This window comes from Erythrolamprus reginae, chromosome 5 (genome assembly GCF_031021105.1).
Source record: "Erythrolamprus reginae isolate rEryReg1 chromosome 5, rEryReg1.hap1, whole genome shotgun sequence".
NCBI classification, from domain to species: Eukaryota; Metazoa; Chordata; class Lepidosauria; order Squamata; family Dipsadidae; genus Erythrolamprus; species Erythrolamprus reginae.
In genome coordinates this window covers 62,674,486-62,693,432 of record NC_091954.1, presented here as the reverse complement: position 1 = coordinate 62,693,432, position 18,947 = coordinate 62,674,486, and the positions used below count along the sequence as shown (strand labels likewise).

Below are 18,947 nucleotides of genomic sequence, written 5' to 3'. Positions count from 1 at the left end.
CGAAGGGGAGGAAGAGATAATTTTTTTGTCCAAACTTTTTTTAGCCGCCCCCCCCCCCCCCCCGCTCAATCTGCCCCAGGGTTTTGTAAATGTAAAAAATGTGCCGCGGCTCAAAAAAGGTTGAAAATCACTGCTATAGAGCACAGAACAACTAGACTCAAGAACAGTTTTTTCCGGAACACCATCACTCTGCTAAACAAATAATTTCCTCAACACTGTCAAGATATTTACTAAGACTGTGTTACTATTAATGTTCTTATTGTTCTCATCACCCATCTCCTGCCACTAATGACTGTGTGACTATAACTTTGTTGCTTGTAATATCATGATTTATATTGACTGGCTCCTAATATGATTTGAATGCTTATTTGTACCCGGACTATTATTGTATTGTATCTTATGATTCCTGACAAATGTATATTTTCTTCTATGCATACAGAACATATGCACTAAGACAAATTCCTTATGTGTCTAATCACACTTGGCCAATAAAAATTCTATTCTATTCTATTCTATTCTATTCTATTCTATTCCATCCCATCCCATCCCATCCCATCCCATCCCATTCCATTCCATATGTGCCTAATGAAAAGCTATGTCTACAATTTACATTGTACAGGGCAAAACTCCCAGAAAATTTTGAACTTACCTTTTGGTCCTTGAATCCCAATATCCCCTAGGGAAGAATATGAGAGAAAAGCATAAATATTATAGAGGGAATATACCCAGACTTCCCTTATTTTGTTTATTTTTCTCTAATTCATACTATAACATGTTTGACAAACTGATGAAAGGCAGAAATATAATTGGCTCTGTATCAATTAGCCTCACATGGTTTATTTTTCAAGACATTGCTCCATATATTTCATAAGAAAAAACACAAATTGTAAGGATTCAATTAATTTTAAATAAAGTGCATGCCCAAACTAGAAATTCAAATGTGTCTGACTATTAGGGCTTTCTCGGTTTCTAGTGCAATCTCCAAAGTATGTATCTTCTAATGGAATTATACTAATTTTTTAAATGTTAAAGACAGAACTAAAAGCGCCTTTTCAGTCATATACTGTATAGAATACAAATGAACAATAAAAGATATTCTTATTCAAATATTGAAACAAATCTAGCTCATTTCTTCTATGTTTCTTTTTGTATTTTATCTCTATTTTGTAAGCTGCCCCAAGTCAAGAAAGGCGGCCTAGAAATTCAAATAATATGCAAACAAACAAACAAACAAACAAACAAACAAATGTTACCTTTTGGTCCTGGTTCTCCTCGGAACTGACCTACATGGGAATATGGAATGACAGTCAGATTCTTGTACAAAAGATGCAAAACTATTTCTGGTTTATTACTGATATGGATGAATGGAACATGTGTGGCTTAGAAAGTAGGTTATATAAATCTGCTTAGAAGGCATTGCTAGCCGTCTAACATTGTGTATTACTCACTTAGCATGGACTACCCAACATGTGTTTCTCCAAAATGTTTAAGAAAACATTCTTACAATGGCATAAGATAATCTGGCACCTTCAAAGGAAGCATGCTACAGAAATAGATAGATAGATAGATAGATAGATAGATAGATAGATAGATAGATAGATAGATAGATAGATAGATAGATTTTTATTGGCCAAGTGTGATTGGACACACAAGGAATTTGTCTTGGTGCATATGCTCTCAGCGTACATAAAATAAAATATACATTTGTCAAGAATCATGTGGTACGACACTTAATGATTGTCATAGGGGTCAAATAAGCAATGAAGAAGCAATATTAATAAAAATCTTAGGATATAAGGAACAAGTTACAGTCATACAGTCAACATGGGAGGAAATGGGTGATAGGAATGATGAGGAAAAAAAAGTAGAATAGAAGTGCAGATTTAGTAGAAAGTCTGACAGTGTTGAGGAAATTATTTGTTTAGTAGAGTGATGGCGTTCGGAAAAAAACTACAAGATGCATGTCCTTCCAGCTACATCTCCAATGACCTGTGTTAAACTAGGACAGACTAATCAACATTAATGCTTGGCAGCTGACCAGTGATCTGGTTGATGAACCCATTAAAAAGGATCCTGCTGATCTTTTACAAAGGACTGAAGACCTAGATGTCCTCCAGTACATGGGGGAGGGGGAGGTGTCAGGAACTTAAATGACCCATGAAATAAGATTGTTATTGTGTTGATTGTTTATTGTTTGTAATTAATCATTACAGAATTGTTTTGTTGATATTGTTTTTTGAATTGGTTTCTAATGTTTTAATCACCCAGAGATGTATCTGTGAGGTGTACAATCATATAAATGGATTTAATTTTAAAAGTGGTATAGAATCTGGGGCTTGAAGACCAAAAGATACAAAGAAATGGGTCGATTAAAAATAGTCCTACGTGAACCAATTGGATCCAGAGGGATATCTGCTCCATTAGTATCAACATTGCTGCATTTGGAGATGGGAAAAGATAGAAAACCTTTAGAGTGGAGTACCTAAAACAATCCTCAGATTGCCTTGGCTATGGACAGGGAGTGGCATGTGGACATCTCCTTTACAAATAGTGGATCACTCTTGTAGCAGGCTGCAGAGGTTATGTGGAATTGGAAGCACTGAACAAAAACAATGAATTTGTACAGCAACCAAAGATATGGTCCCTTTAAATAGGCGTCAGATATCAGGACTGCTTTCAAAGTAATACAAAATTGTAATGTAATAGTGTCCTTAGGAAGATAGGCCTCAAAATTTACACAATCCAAATTGATGTAGTCATTTTCATCATATACCATACTTTTCAAAGTATAATACACACCCTTTTCCTCCCTAAAAGCAGCTGAACAATCAGGTGTGTCTTATTTTTTTTAAGCTTTCCCCCCCCTATCTTGGTGCTAACCTAGTTTTCCTAGCTCTTACCTTGCAGGTTCTTTCATTGTTACTCTTTGTAAAGAATGTTTTCCAAGCCCTAAGTCTTTGCAGATTATTTTTTTCCATTGCTCTAACTTGTTCCAAAGGTTTCTTTCCAGCCCGAACCAGGTGCTAACAATGTTCTCAGCTGTTATTGGCTTGTAAACTCTTTCATTGTTACTCTTTGCGAAGAATGTTTTCCAAGCCCTAAGTCTTTGCAGGGTTTTTTTCATTGCTCTAGGTGCTCCAAATGTTTCTTTCCATCCCAAACCAGGTGCTAATGATTTCCCCAACTCTTACTGGCTTGCAAGATCTTTCATTGTTACTCTCTCCGAATAAGGTTTTTTTAAAGCCTTAAAGAGAGAATAAAATAATGTGCTGAAGCTGACCAGACTAAGGATGCTAGCCAGATCAATAACTGGAAAGAAGACTCTTTTCCCCATTTTCCTCCCCAAAAACTATGGTGCGTCTTATGCTCCGGTGTGTCTTATTCTTAGATACGGTAATTCTTAGGAAAGATAACTAACAGCTGAAGAATTCAATACATATTTTGGCAAATACAGTGTTCCCTTGATTTTCGTGGGGGATGCGTTCCAAGACCGCCCACGAAAGTTGAATTTCTGCGAAGTAGAGATGCAGAAGTAAATACACTATTTTTGGCTATGAACAGTATCACAAGCCTTCCCTTAACACTTTAAACCCCTAAATTACAATTTCCCATTCCCTTAGCAACCATTTAGATTATTACTCACCATGTTTATTTATTAAAGTTTATTAAAAAAATATTTATTAAAGGCGGACCAAAGTTTGGCGATGACATATGATGTCATCGGGTGGGAAAAACCGTGGTATAGGGGGGAAAACCCGCAAAGTATTTTTTTATTAATATTTTTGAAAAACCGTGGTATAGACTTTTCGCGAAGTTTGAACCCGCGAAAATCGAGGGAACACTGTACATCATTTCATGATTTTTGTATGTTTCTCACCTTGTTTCATCTCCACACTTATTAATGATCTCAGATAATTCCGTAGTTCATGTTCATTCATATTGCTGAGCGAGGCTCCCTGGCCGACTAACTTTTCTGAGTAAGCTCCATTTACTTGTCGGTACTCGATGGGTGATTCAAGGTTGTCCACTCGGGATTTCAACTTCCGTACTTCCTCCGCTGAAATTTTGAAGTAAAATAAAGAATTAAGTTTTCCTTCTACTTTGTAGTTTCTTGCATGCTTTTCAAGAAGTAATTATTGCAAATAATTACAAATAATTGTGAATGGAAAGAAAATTCAAGGCAGTTCTTTTAGTGAGCCTCTTTCCAAAATGGAAACAATTGTTTTTGTTCAAAATCTGGTTCACACATTACACAAAATTATTATAAGTTTGCTTTGCTTTGGCTTTAGATTAGCATGCTGTATAAATGCAGCCCCTGTTGTATACAGTACAATCATGGATCTTATCTTAACATTACGTGTAACCCAGGCCATTATAAGATGCTTAACAAAATATTATTAAAATAAACTCTGGCTTAATATTGTATATTCTTATTTTCTAGGACCAATCATTTGAAGAGATTTTGAATTATTTATTTATTTATTTATTTATTTATTTATTTATCTATCCAATTTTTATGCCGCCCTTCTCCTTCGACTCAGGGCGGCTTACAACATGTTAGCAATAGCCCTTTTTTAACAGAGCTAGGCTATTGCCCCCACAATCCGGGTCCTCATTTTACCCACCTCGTAAGGATGGAAGGCTGAGTCAACCTTGAGCCGGTGATGAGATTTGAACCGCTGACCTTCAGATCTACAAGTCAGCTTCAGTGGCCTGCAGTACAGCACTCTACCTGCTGCGCCACCCCGGCTCGTTTTGCTTGTCCCATTTAATGATAATACCTTACCTAAAGCAATAAGTCCAAAAAGGAGACCAAGAAGCAGCAGCCAGGCCAACAGCAATCCAAGGAGCCACATCCACCATTTGCAACATGAACTACAGGGGCACCAGGCTGGACAACCCCCAGCCCCTCCACATCCATTATCACCTCTACCTTCTGTAGAGAAGGATAATAAAAAAAACAAGTTAGTCCCTGGAAAGTGAGATTGTAAAAGCCAACAATTGAGGAGAAGGTGCCAAAGTCAAGATACCTTTGAGTCTTATTCATAGTCTAAACTCAATATTACAATAATTAGCATTAAATAAGTATTCACTTCATAGTTAAAGAACCTGCACTGAGAACTAATCTTTAGTTTCTGATAAATATTGGGCTTTAATTAATACAAACAGCAAACACACACACACGCACACTGAAATACAGTATATGAAAATATAAATGCATATACAGAGATATACCATACTGTATTATTGACTTCAGTTTCTAAAAACTCTTTAAAGAAATATTTGTAATTTGCAGCATGAAGAAATATTCCATTATTGATGCACATAATTATTACACTCTCGAATTTTTTGTCTTTCTTTTAAGTTTAATAGCAGTTCAGGTATGAGACATCTGGATATTTTGAACTTCAGATATAGACATCAAAATGATAAATGGTCTGTTGTGTCACAGCTGTTCAACACAATCAAGTCCAGTCAAAAAATCTCCCCAGAAGATTATGATTATACAATTATAACCCCTAAAGAATAGAATATTATTAAAAGTCATCTATTTTATTATTTAATTTAATTGGTACAGAATAAAGTAAATGTGCTTTGGATTTTTAAAATCCTGCCTATGTGGTGTAAAAGTTCACATGAAAGAAATATGTCAGCATTTGTCTGTAGAAAAAATACAACAAACACACACTGAACAGCTTCCAATTTTAAATAACTTTTTTTCATAAAAATATATGAATCTATTATTAACTGTCAATGATTTCTGCACTATATCAATCAAAAAGTAATGAATATGGATGTTCACCTGTGGCTTTGTCTTGTCTTGTGGAAACTGATTTAAGGCCACCTGTAACAACCAAAAGAACATAAGGGTAACACTCTTCCTGCACAGAGCTGTGTTATTTGTTATAAACAGAGTTTAATCCATAGTAGCTGTCAATCCAAATGAGAACATGAAACAATAATACAGTGAGGTTTCGGTGGTCAGAGAACAGAGACATGACTTGGAAGAATTACTGCAAACTATAATTATAAATTAAGGTTTGCTTTTCAAAACTCTCAAACAGTGGAGTAGAAATACCGCACAGGTAGAAAATGAATTTCATTCAATGTTTTGGGAATGGGTTGATTTCCTCACCTAAAGAGGAGAAACATTTGCTATCCTAATAGTTTCACATGCATGATACTTTTCTACCTGATATTCAGGAGAATAGATGAGTGAACGCTGATGGCCCTGTTTTACTATATCGAAGAGTTGACCAGGAATTCTTGGTTCATCTCTGGTGATAGTCCTGTGCATTTCTGATGAATTGTATGGGAAAATGTTCAACAGCCTGATCTCTCCCTGTTGATGATCCATAGCTTTTCCAAGGATGTTTCAGCAATCTCCTTAAAGTTACTCACCTACTTTATTGTTCTCACTCCCTTCTTCTATAATCTTCAACTTTCTCAAGAATAGAATCATCATCCATTTGCATCACATGACCAAAACTTTTGTGTTCTGGTTTTTTTATCAGCTAGTATTAATCGATTCATTTTATAGTTCATGTTAACCCTAGCAAATATTTATAAATTCATAATTCCATGATGTTTATTTTGCTTCTCACTCTTTCTCTTTGTCCAACTTTCACAGCTTTGTCACTGGCATAGCCATTGTTTAAATTAGCCTGATCAATGTTATCATACAATATTTGTGTGAGCTGTATTTTTATTCTCCTCTTAATTAGTCAAATCAAGACAGAGAATTAATGACGTACCATTTGTTTCTGATTTCAGGTAGGAATCTCCAGCATAAGAAGAGATGGCCTGTTTGTCTTTTTGTAAGGTGTCTTCTGCATAATAACCTGTAGCGGGCCCAAATAAATCACATTTAGGGTAAATATGAAATGGCTTAATACCAGTTTATCTCCAAATAAAAAGAAAGAAAGAAAGTCTCCTCTCAATCTTATTGATTTGTAGCCAAGAGTTTTTAGAATGTGTGAGAGCCTTGAGCTTTGTGTAAGCGTACAGTATTTGTTAAACCCTTTCCAAATATTGATGTACTCCCCAAATTAAGCTAATATTTTACTTATGAATCAAATCCCCTTCCTCCAGAACTATTCAATGTTAAACCTTCTTGTAAAAAGAATATTGAAAAATCGAGCCCTGTGGGATATCGTAAACCTTGTCCAGCAGGATAGAAATTATAGTCGAATACACAGATTGAAATACGGTGTGATTTGGAGTCTTAATAAGTTCATTTCACTGATATGTGATGTTAAAATATTAATCCAATATTGATTAAACCAGGAAAAGGAGTGGTGCTGTGGCCTAGAGGGGGAGCTTTCGCCCCATAATCAGGAGGCTGTGAATTCAGTCTAGATAGAGACAGATATTCCTCTCTCTAGGCACAATGGGAATGTATCTGCTGAACAAACCTGTATTGGTGACAGGAAAGGCATCCGGTCAGTAAACACTCTGATAGCCCAAACTCCATCCCGCAGGGGATTATGGGATCATTAAAAGAAGATGATGATGGTGATTGATTAAACAAGGCCATCAATTCTTATGACTTTAGGGAGTAAATGTGGTATGCTAGAGCCAGTCTAAAAAGTAATGAGGTAGCAACTACAGAACTGAACGCTGTTGCTGTTACTGTGTTTCCCCGAAAGTAAGACAGTGTCTTACTTTCTTTTTACCCCCAAAAGCCCCACTACGTCTTACTTTCGGGGTATGTCTTACATTGGAAAAAAATTGAAAGGGTCGCGTTCCCGAAGGCATCTCCCCAGAGTCCAGAAGGGCAGCTGCGGGACAGGAGCCTCGTGAGCCCTTTTCCAAGTTCAACCTCAGGGCTCCAAGCGGCGTGCACGCGTAGAGTCACAGACGCGTGTCGGGGAAGCGTGTGTCTGGAGGGGAGGAGCCGCTCTGCGCAGTTGGGCAGCCCCACCTGCCTGCCGGAAAGGAGGCGGGCGAAGGAGGGCGCAGCTCCGGCCACTCGCCTCGGAGCTGGTCGGCCTCACTGGCCGCTTGCAGCCGAGCCTCAGCAGGACTCGGTTGCTGGGACGAGCACCTTCGCTGCAAGCCGCCGCCCGCTCGGCTCACTTCGGACCAGCGCCATCCTTCGCTTTGCCAAGCTGGGGAAGAGGCGGTGGCGCCGCGGCGAGGTGAAGGCGAGGGGCGCGCGGGGAGCTTGGAAGCGACGTCATCGGGCTCCCCCCCGGCAATATCCCTGTGTTTCCCCGAAAGTAAGACATATGTCTTACTTTCGGGGTACGGCTTATATTAGCCGACCCCCCTGAAACCCCCGATACGTCTTACAATCGGGGGGGTCTTACTATCGGGGAAACAGGGTATCTATACTGTATAAGCATAGTTGTTAAAGTAGTACGGTAATATGAGATATCAGCCTGAAGGTTTATTTCCACAAATACTTCAGTATACAATAACCCAAGCATTTTTTAAAAAAAAGTTCATTGTAACTTTCAGCCCATGAGAAACTAGTCACCGTGAAGTTCAGGCTCAATAGATTAAATTTCCTGTGAGTTGTCTGGGATTGTGCTCCACTTCCTCCCTTTCTCCAGCCATATCCCAGCCAGCATCCTTTCACAAACATTGAAGACAGTCTGTCTGGAAGATTGCCATTTCCTTGCTAAGATAAGTTTTCCGCCGAAGTAAATTTGATGTTTCTTCTCCTGTACGAATATTATTTGCTGATTGGCCAGAAAAAGGCCTCTGCCAGTCAGAATCATCTCACTCGAACAATATAAAACCTAGTCAAATTTCTTTTTTCTCTTTAAATCTGTATTTTACCTCACTATGTAGATATACCAAAAGGGGACTGGATGATTTAGCAGTTAAAGACACTGAGCTTGTCAGCTGGAAAACCAAGGGAACCCAGGGACTTGCCTGGGTTGAAGTCAACTGCCATGTGATGAGGTGAGCTCCCATTACTTGCCCCAGCTCCTGTCCATTTACAGCAGGGGTCCCCAAACTTTTTACACAGGGGGCCAGTTCACTGTCCCTCGGACTGTTGGAGGGCCGGACTATTAAAAAAAAACTATGAACAAATTCCTATGCACACTGCACATAAAGTAAAAAACAAAATGGGAACGTACTATTTAGAGGGGGAAGGTCTGAAATTGATATATGTTTATGTTTTGTTTTTAATTTTCTTTTGTTGACATCTGATTGGCTATACAAGGTTTTTTTGGCTTATGAAAAATGTATAAAGAAAGAAGGAAGCCCTTTGGCATAATGGTTAATAAGTTAGAAATATAATTGGTGTTGCACTTTTTGAAGGAACATTAAGGAGGGAATTTAATTAAAAGAAAATGAATGTAACTGGATGACAAAACGAGAAAAAAAAACTTTTGCAACTTTTTGGATGATTGATATTAGTTACTAACAAAATACTGCATTTTATTCATGGAAAATTAGATGGTACACTGTGTTGTTTGAATGTATGGAGAGAAAATTTAAAAAAAATTACCCCCCCCCCCAAAAAAAACCAGTCCTTCCTTCCTCTGTCCCTCCATTCATTTCATTCTTCCTTCCTTCCTTCCTTTCTTCCTTGTTCCCTCCATTTCTCCTTCCTTCCTTCTCCCTCCTTCCTTCCTCTCCTCCTTCCCTCCCTCTCTTTCCCTTTTCTTTCTTTCTCTCTCTCTTTTCCCTGTGCTCTTGTCACTCACTGGCAGGCCGGATAAATGGCCTCAGTGGGCCGCATGTGGCCCGCGGGCCGTAGTTTGGAGACCACTGATCTACAGTCTGAAAACATTCAAATGAGAGTAGATAATGGAGTGCCACTTTGATTGGGAGGTGACAGTATTCTGTGTGCTGTGGCATATAGTCATGCTAGCCAAGCATCTTTTAACAATGCTGGCTGGCTCCTTGGCTAAGAAACAGAGATGTCAGGTACAACTGACAGGGGAAAACCTTACCTTTATTGGTAAGTGTTTGCTTTTATGCTTTTATAATTATACTTTGCATCTTACTACCTTTCTCCTCTGTCTTCTTATTGTCAGCCTTTCAATAAACATTTATTTTTAATTGACATGCATTTCTTCATAATATTACAAGATTCCAGTCAGATATCTCTTTTTTTTTTTTTTTTTAAATCTCTTTATTAATTTTTCTTATGTCATTCCCATCACATATTATTTTGAATTACAGATTATACATATTCTCAGTTAACATTCTGACAGTAAGTTTTGACCGGTTTTCTTTCATTATATACATTGTATTTTATATTTTTAAATTCTAAAATCTATTACGTTCATTAATTATACACGGTAACTGTAGGTCGTTTCAATTGTACTGTTGTTTCATATTATGTTGCTTTTATGTTCTCTTTTGAACCCATTCGTGCCATTTTTGCCATGTTCTTTTTGATTCTATTAATTTATTTCCCTTAATTGAGTTCGTGAATTCGTCCATCTCTACACATGCATATATCTTATCTATAATTAAATCTTCCGTTGGTATCTGATCACTTTTCCAGAGTTGTGCTATCGCAATTCTCGTGGCGGTGTTAATATGTGTTGTGAGGAGCATTGTTTGTTTTGAATAATGTTTTCTCCAAACTCCTAAAAGCATAGCTTCCGGTGTGAGTTCTATTTCCTCTTTCGTGATCTCTGTGAGCCAAGTATGAGTTATTGTCCAAATTTTTTGTATCATGGGGCAGGACCACCACATATGGAAAAACGTACCTCTTTCCTTTTTACACTTCCAACATGAGTCTGATAACGTTGGGTGGATCTTTGCTAATCTCGCCGGTGGGAGGTACCATCTGTAGAATAATTTGTAATAGTTTTCCTTATATGCTGCCGAAAGGGTTATTTTGGATATTGTGGTCCATGTTCTTTCCCAGTCGGCAATATGGATGGCGTGTTGCAGATTTTTTTCCCACGCTATCATTGGTGTTTTGGTCGTATCTTTTATTCTTTCCTGTTCTAAAAGTATTTGGTATATTCTGCTTATTTGTTTGTTTTCATTTCCTATCAGAATCTTATCTAATGGGTTCATAGATTTTTGAATACCGGGTGTTTGTTTATTTGTTTATTTGTTTATTTTTAATTGACATGCATTTCTTCATAATATTACAAGATTCCAGTCAGATATCTCTTATGTAGAGATATCTGACTGGAAACACTGACTGGGAAAAGAACGGCTGCTATTGTTTGTGATTCAGTGTATCACACAAAACCAGAAAATATTTACTTCATGAGGGAAGGAATTGTGCCATTTTCAGACGATATAAAAAAAGGTTAGTGGGAAACAGATCCCATATAACCATTGTACCTTCTGAACTGTTATCAAATCAATATGTGGCCCCAAGAAAGGGAAGAAAACTGACCTCCACTGAGCCCAGTGCCTGATGCACTAAAAACTTTTCCACTGTCCTTGGACATGATCAACAGTTCCATTTCTTTCTTGGGGGTTACATTATCTTTTTCTATGAGCAGAAATTTGCAGTCTTTGCGTAGGATGTCATCACTCTGGGAGTTTGTGGAGGCGGCAACTGAGTGTAAGAAAAGGCAGGAGAAAACAATCATATATATGTATGCCCCTGGAGGAGCTGATAGGCAAAAAGAAAGCAGTATATTTGGCTATACCAGGGTGATTCGACAGAAAGAAAAAACATTAAGGGGCATACATAAGTGCACTGGTGTGCCTTTCGTCCCCTGTCCAATTGTCTTTCTTTTCTCTCACTTATCATATATATTTTCTTTCTTTCATATATCCTCTCCTCTAAGTTCACTTTACCCTTATATATATTACTACATGTCTATTTTTCTTCCTATATATTTGTGTATTGGACAATGAATGAATAAATAAATAAATATAACTCTTCCCTGATACAAACAGGTAACTCCTTCCCTAAGAGAAGCAGAACCTGTGGCCTAAAGGTTAAAGCTACTGCCTTATAGGTAGACTGTCCAGATTCAAATAATAATAATAATAATAATAATAATAATAATAATAATAATAATAATAATAATTTATTAGACTTGTATGTCGCCCCTCTCCAAAGACTCGGATCCTGGTAAAGGGTATGGCAAGCTGAGTAATAAAATACTAAAATAGCTAAGTAACATGAAATAGATCTATACTAGATCTATATTAGTCTCCCTTTATTTTAGTTATCAGCAAAATATATTACATACATACATACATACATACATACATACATACATACATATATATATATATGATATTCTGAACTATCCTATTTTGGTGACACTGCTTTCAAAGACAGATTGATAATTCTGGGACATCAAGTTGGTGTTGACTCTTAGTGACCACATAGATTTTCTGCAGAATATTAAATGTTATTCGGCACTTTTTAATTATTAATTTAAACTATCCACTTTTTTATAGATTAGATATTAGTCTGGGTCTAGTAATATCTTAGTAATATAACTGCAGTTAGCACTTAGCTCACTTGTTTGTGATTCTTGCGGTTTACACCAAAATTATAACTTATAACCCATGAAAACTTAATAAACTAAAAATCCCACAAAATATTTTCCACAAAGTCCAGGAAAAAAACCCCACAAGGATCTATCCATATTCATAATCATGTTCCCAGTCACTGTGATGCCAATCAAGAGATGAGATAGCACATAATTGTCCATGTCTATATTAAAGGCACAAGAACAAAGTTGAAAAAGAAGCAGGAAAAAGAGATGGAAACCCAGATTTAAAACATGTAAAAGCAAAGTAAAGCATATGTATATTTATGCATGTGTGCCTATTGCAAATTTCAAACAACATAATTCTAAATATCTATGGAGATATGACATGACATTCATTTATCAACAACTATAATAAGGCGTTGAAAAGAATGTCACAGGTTAAAAACATTTTCTGCAGTAAAATATTACAAATTTTAGTATTTTGCTTAAGAGATCCCTTAATATTAATAGGTCAACTTCAAGTCATTTCCCTTTGTAACACAGCTGAGAAATTTGACAGAAACTAGCTTCGTGATTGATTGACGCAGCAAGACAGCATAAAAAGCTTATCTGAAAACTGTACAACAGAGAGTTTATAGACTTTCCATTAGTATGATATCAATCAAAGAAAAAGTGCTGCAATATAAAGTAACTTTTTCCAATGTTTTGCTTTTCTTTCCTTTTTCTAAAGGCAACAGCTTCCTCTAGTGGACATCTCATTTACAGTGTCTCCTATAAGTCTATTTTGTTGGTAACATGAGCCTTGCTGAGTCAGACCAAAGCCTTTGCTAATCCGCATTTTGTTTCTCACAGCAGCCTAACAGATTCCCTGAAAAGAAGTGAAGACATGCCCTTTCTCATCATCCCTATCACCCATCTCCTCCCACTTATGACTGACTGTATGGCTGTAACTTGTTGCCTGCATCTTTAAGATTTCTATTAATATTGATTGTGTCCTGATTGCTTATTTGATCTCTATGACAATCAATAAGTGTTGTACTTCATGGTTTTCGACAAATGTATATTTTCTTTTATGTACACTGAGAGCATATGCACAGAAGACAAATTACTCGTGTGTCCAATCACACTTGGTCAATAAAGAATTCTATTCTTTCTTCTTCTGTTTGCTCTCCCCCATAATAAGAATTTGCAGACAAGCTACCCAAATGCTGTTCCATGTGAAAGGGAGGAAGACTCACCTGTTGTAGATGATGTGGACACACCTGTACTAGTCACACCAGAACTTTGCACTGCATTTTTCTTTGTTCCATATGCTGCGGAAAAATAAAAAGTGGGGGATAAAGGCACAGTTCTAGATTTCCAGAAGCCCAAGGAAAAGATCTAACAATGTCGTTTGGTGGGACCCAGGGGAAGAGCCTTCTCTGTGGTGGCCCCAACCCTTTGGAACCAACTCCCCCCAGATATCAGAGTTGCCCCCACCCTCCTTGCCTTTTGTAAGCTCCTTAAAACCCACCTCTGTCGTCAGGCATGGGGGAATTGAGACTTTCCCTTCCCCCTAGGCTTATAAAATTTATGCATGGTATGTCTGTAGGTATGATTGGTTTCTTAAATTAGGGTTTTTAAATTAACTTAAATTATTGGATTTATTTATATTGTTTTATTGTTGTTGTTAGCTGCCCCGAGTCTACGGAGAGGGGCGGCATACAAATCTGATAAATAAGTAAGTAAGTAAGTAAGTAAGTAAGTAAGTAAGTAAGTAAGTAAGTATGTATGTATGTATGTATGTATGTATGTATGTATGTATGTATGTATGTATGTATTTCCCCAGCTTTTTGGACAGTAAAATCATAGAAGGGAATAGCATCTTTTAAGAAGTTGAAGTAGTGATTAATGAATATGAATAGTTAACTCTATCCAGAGAAAGAACATGGTATTTTGTGGCACCTTAAAGAGTTAAAGTGCTAACAAGTATTATTTAAGATCTTTGGTATCTTAAAAATTAAAACTTCCAGTACAGCCATACATTTAATGGCCTGAACTCTAATTCTTAGTGCACGCCCTTATTATATACATTCTTTGTAATGGGCCACAGGAGTCTTTGTCATGAAGACCTTCACAGCAAACTGAGATGATGTCAAAATTACAACAAAATGATGACATGTAGGGTGATATTACCTCATTTTTAAACAGGAAACATCTTAACTTTAATGTCAAGTAATCAACAATGATACTTACAATATATTATGGTTGGTTGATACAGCATAAATAGCATTTAGACTAAACTAGAAATGTTTGGGCCTGGGATGTGCATACTTTTATTGCTGTAGGGCTGGGGTAAGTGCTCTTGGGTGATTTAATATTTATGATGCATTCATGTCTCTTTTGTTTACCACTGAAAATTCAGTGTGGGGATTGAAATGATGGTTTAACACTGAATTTCAATGCCATGGTCTGTAGAGACTTTGAAGGCTACAAATGAAGCCCATGTATCCACTATGTGAAGGTTTTAAGTAGAGTCAGTTTCAAGTAGAAACCTATGTGAAGGTTCCAAGTAGAGTTGTCCCAGTTAAAACTAAAATATTTAATTTATTTTGCTTTAATATACAGAATATATCATCTATCTCTGACCTATAGCCCCAAACACAACTACTCTTTATCCAGTTATAAGTGATTTACTGAGATAAAAAGTGATTTAGGACCTCACTGAGATTAGTAGATATGAAAACTTGCAAAGCAATAGATTTATTTGAGATATGTTATGGAGATCTTCATGAGTTGCAATATTTTGAAATAAGCAAAAGGAAATAGTTCTTCAATATTCTTTCATCATTTCTAGTGCAAATGAATCTTAGCAAAAATGCTTTGAATTCCAGATATTTTCACCAAGTGGTGTTACCTGTGGAAGCTGTGGTTGTGGTACTTGTGACCCCAGGCATGTTTGGAGCCAAATTGTTTTGAACACCATATACTGCAAAGAAAATATTTAAGGGACAGATAAATACATATACTGCAAAGAAAATATTTGAGGGACAGATAAAAACATATTTTAAAGGTATATGTAGTCATAGTGAGTAATTTTTGGTACGTATGGTCTTAAATCATCTACAAATAATGGAATTATAGTTGGTTAACAGACCTGCTTACATACATTGTCTTTTTTCCTCTAATGCTGGAACCAACTTTTTATCATATGATATATCCTGGCAATTATCTTTGAAATTCCAAGATTAAAGATGGAAAGAATTTGCTTTCTTAGTGCCATGCTAACATTTCTGGCAGTGATAATTTATACAATCATTGGAGTAAGATTAATGGACAAGATATATTAGTTGTTTAACAGTTGACCTATGTTTTGGTTTATATTTTTATTATGGCTTTTTTATAGGTTATTACATTTTATAAATATATATACCAAATATGAGCATCTGTGTTTACTGAGGTAATGATTTAAAGTAAAGCAAGGATTTCTTTTTTTCTGGATATGCCTCCTAACCCAGGACATATGATTACAGATCAGATGCTCAAATGCTTCCTTTTCCTGAAACAGGGAAGAATGGAGAAAACAAACCTGTGGAAGAATTGCTAAGACCACCATTCAGAGTGGATGAAGTTGGGGCCAAGTTGTTTGGAACTCCAAACACTGCAAGAGAAAGTAACAGAAACAAATAGTGTTGAAAATATAGACGTGAGCCCACCACAACCCAAATTTCTGGAACTGGTGATTGAATAGCTACAAGAAAAAATGGCTGTGTCACACCATTTTTTCTTGTAGATATTCAAACACCAATACCAAAACTTTGGTTTATGGTGGATTCAGGTCTACATTTTCAACCCTCAGATGTATTGGGTCGCTGTTAAAAACGATACAGCCCCTAAAAACACATATGGAAAACTTTTGATAAGAAGATCCATTTTTTTTCAGGTACAGTTCCTTTTTTAAAATGACAACCCTTTTTACACACATTTCCAGTCAGCCTTCCTTACTTTCCACAGTCCTGACAGTTCTATTTTGATCCAAATAGTGAGCAACCAAAGTTTTCAAACAGCATCCATAAAATTCAAGCTAGGCTCTCATTATACCATTCTGATAGCTTATTTAATTGAAGGGACCTGGAAAACACCCACTCTACTTATTTTTACCAGATGGGAATAAATTATTAGAGACAGCTGATCAAGTAAAAACTGGCCCTGTCCTATGAAAGACTTTACAGGTGATAGAAACATAGAAACATAGAAGACTGACGGCAGAAAAAGACCTCATGGTCCATCTAGTCTGCCCTTATACTATTTCCTGTATTTTATCTTACAATGGATATATGTTTATCCCAGGCATGTTTAAATTCGGTTACTGTGGATTTATCTACCATGTCTGCTGGAAGTTTGTTCCAAGGATCTACTACTCTTTCAGTAAAATAATATTTTCTCATGTTGCCTTTGATCTTTCCCCCAACTAACTTCAGATTGTGTCCCCTTGTTCTTGTGTTCACTTTCCTATTAAAAACACTTCCCTCCTGAACCTATTTAACCCTTTAACATATTTAAATGTTTCGATCATGTCCCCCCTTTTCCTTCTGTCCTCCAGACTATACAGATTGAGTTCATTAAGTCTTTCCTGATACGTTTTATGCTTAAGACCTTCCACCATTCTTGTAGCCCGTCTTTGGACCCGTTCAATTTTGTCAATATCTTTTTGTAGGTGAGGTCTCCAGAATTGTACACAGTATTCCAAATGTGGTCTCACCAGTAACTTTAATTTCACCTAAAAGTCAACTGGTAACTTGTCAAGCTTGTGGAATAATGCAGTAGTTGGTTTCACTTAACTTTGCTACCAGTTCAGGAATGGGAGCACATGGGGTGCACATGGGTGCTTCGCGTGCATGCAACATTTCTGTGCATGCTCAGAACCTTCTGTGCATGTGCAGAGCATTTTTGATGATGTCCGGATGGGTAGGCATAGCCTTTCACTGCCGCTGCTACTGGTTTGCTCAATCCAGGGTGAACCGGTAGCAAACCACCCCTGGAATAATGTTGTCACGTTGCGACTCATGCCACCACATTCTGGACAAGCTTTAGTTTTTGAATTGCCTTCAAAGCAACCCTGTGTGGGCAGATTGCAGTAGTCCATTTTGTTAGGTGATTGAGGCATAAGTTACCATCAAGAGGGCCTCCCTACTAGATAGTAGACCAGTTAAATATGTGAATCAATATGTCTATGATGATTCTCAGTCATCCAGGTCATGGTTGTCCAAAAGGTACTTTTTCAAAAGGCAACTGGACTTTGTTTCTCCTTGAAGACTTTTCACTACTCATCCAAGAAGCTTCTTCAATTCTGACTGCAGAAGTCAGAACTTCAGTCAAAACTGAAGAAACCTCTTGGATAAGAAGCAAATCATCTTCAAGAAAAAGCAAAGTCCAGTTGCCTTTTGAAAAAAACACCTATGAGAATTAATCCATATGAAATCCGTTTTGGCCATCACTGCTCTCTGTTCCCTGAGCAGGAGTTGTGAATCCCAAAAGATTCTAGATTGCACATCAGTCTTGAGTACAGATGTACAATCCCATAATAGTCTAGTAATGAAAGAACATGGAGGGAAATACCCACAGCACTTGATCTTGTTAAGATTGAGCTTCAGTCTGTTTCTCCCCGTTCAGACTCACAAAATTTCTAAATACTAGGACCGGGAGTCAATGGCATCATTTGGCAGCACAGCAATGTAGAGACTTTGATAAATGAATGCATACCTGATCCAGTAGAATGGGCTGCAGTGTTGATCAAAGATGAACTTTGGGTCATGTTGTTTTGGTAGCCACCAAGAGATGACCCTGCAGGCAGGGTGGAGGACCACATGTATGATGGGAGGGCAGCATTCAAGATTGTTGTGTCGTAAGTCCCTGACACTGCAGTAAAATCAAAAAACATTATTCCAAACTGGATTTTAATATTCTATTCTATTCTATTCTATTCTATTCTTTGCATTACTGGCTTTTCACTATTTGGCAAAGAGAAACAGTTATTTTGGGTACCAATGCTGGGAATCAATAGTAAGATGTTAAGCAGCATGGCTTTATGTACTTGTAAAATAACTTAGTACTCTCAGGTTTTAGGAAAGGATTCTCTATATTTTAAGTTATATACTAGTTAGCTTCTGTTCAAAAAATGTGAGTAGATACCATTATGTCATTTGCTTCAGTAGTAGAATGCCTTAATTAACGAATCTGTAATACTGTAGTATGGTAATACTGTGATGGCTTGCAAATGACATATAGATAGGGGTATGCTGAACCTAAAGAACAGAAGACTAAAGTGGGAGGGGATATAATAGTAATCTTACAGTACTTTAAGAACAGCTATTAAAAGAGGTTATAGATTTAATCTCCATAGCTCCCAAGGGAAAAACAAGAACCAAAGGTTTGCAGAGGAAAATCAAATGCTGAAATAAGGGGGGGAAATCCTGATGGTTAGAATTATTAAACAGTAGGAAAGCTTTTTAAGTAATAGGGATGCTCCATCACAGGATGTTTTTAAGCAAAATTTAGATAGCCAAGAGGGAGTAA

General features: G+C 37.0%; 1 protein-coding gene across 6 annotated transcripts in view; it reads right to left on the bottom strand.

The window, feature by feature from the left end:
- The window catches only part of COL17A1 (collagen type XVII alpha 1 chain), a 250,351-nt gene that overhangs the window by 47,917 nt on the left and 183,487 nt on the right, over positions 1 to 18,947 (bottom strand). For all 6 annotated transcript variants that reach the window (XM_070752786.1, XM_070752784.1, XM_070752788.1 and 3 more), the window contains 11 exons: positions 18,135 to 18,290; positions 15,961 to 16,032; positions 15,289 to 15,360; positions 13,631 to 13,705; positions 11,330 to 11,494; positions 6,756 to 6,842; positions 5,804 to 5,845; positions 4,787 to 4,936; positions 3,878 to 4,057; positions 1,254 to 1,283; positions 650 to 676 (listed from right to left, as the gene is read on the bottom strand). In XM_070752786.1, the coding sequence (XP_070608887.1) occupies positions 650 to 676; positions 1,254 to 1,283; positions 3,878 to 4,057; positions 4,787 to 4,936; positions 5,804 to 5,845; positions 6,756 to 6,842; positions 11,330 to 11,494; positions 13,631 to 13,705; positions 15,289 to 15,360; positions 15,961 to 16,032; positions 18,135 to 18,290 (1,056 nt within the window). The remainder of the gene's footprint in view (positions 1 to 649; positions 677 to 1,253; positions 1,284 to 3,877; positions 4,058 to 4,786; positions 4,937 to 5,803; positions 5,846 to 6,755; positions 6,843 to 11,329; positions 11,495 to 13,630; positions 13,706 to 15,288; positions 15,361 to 15,960; positions 16,033 to 18,134; positions 18,291 to 18,947) is intronic.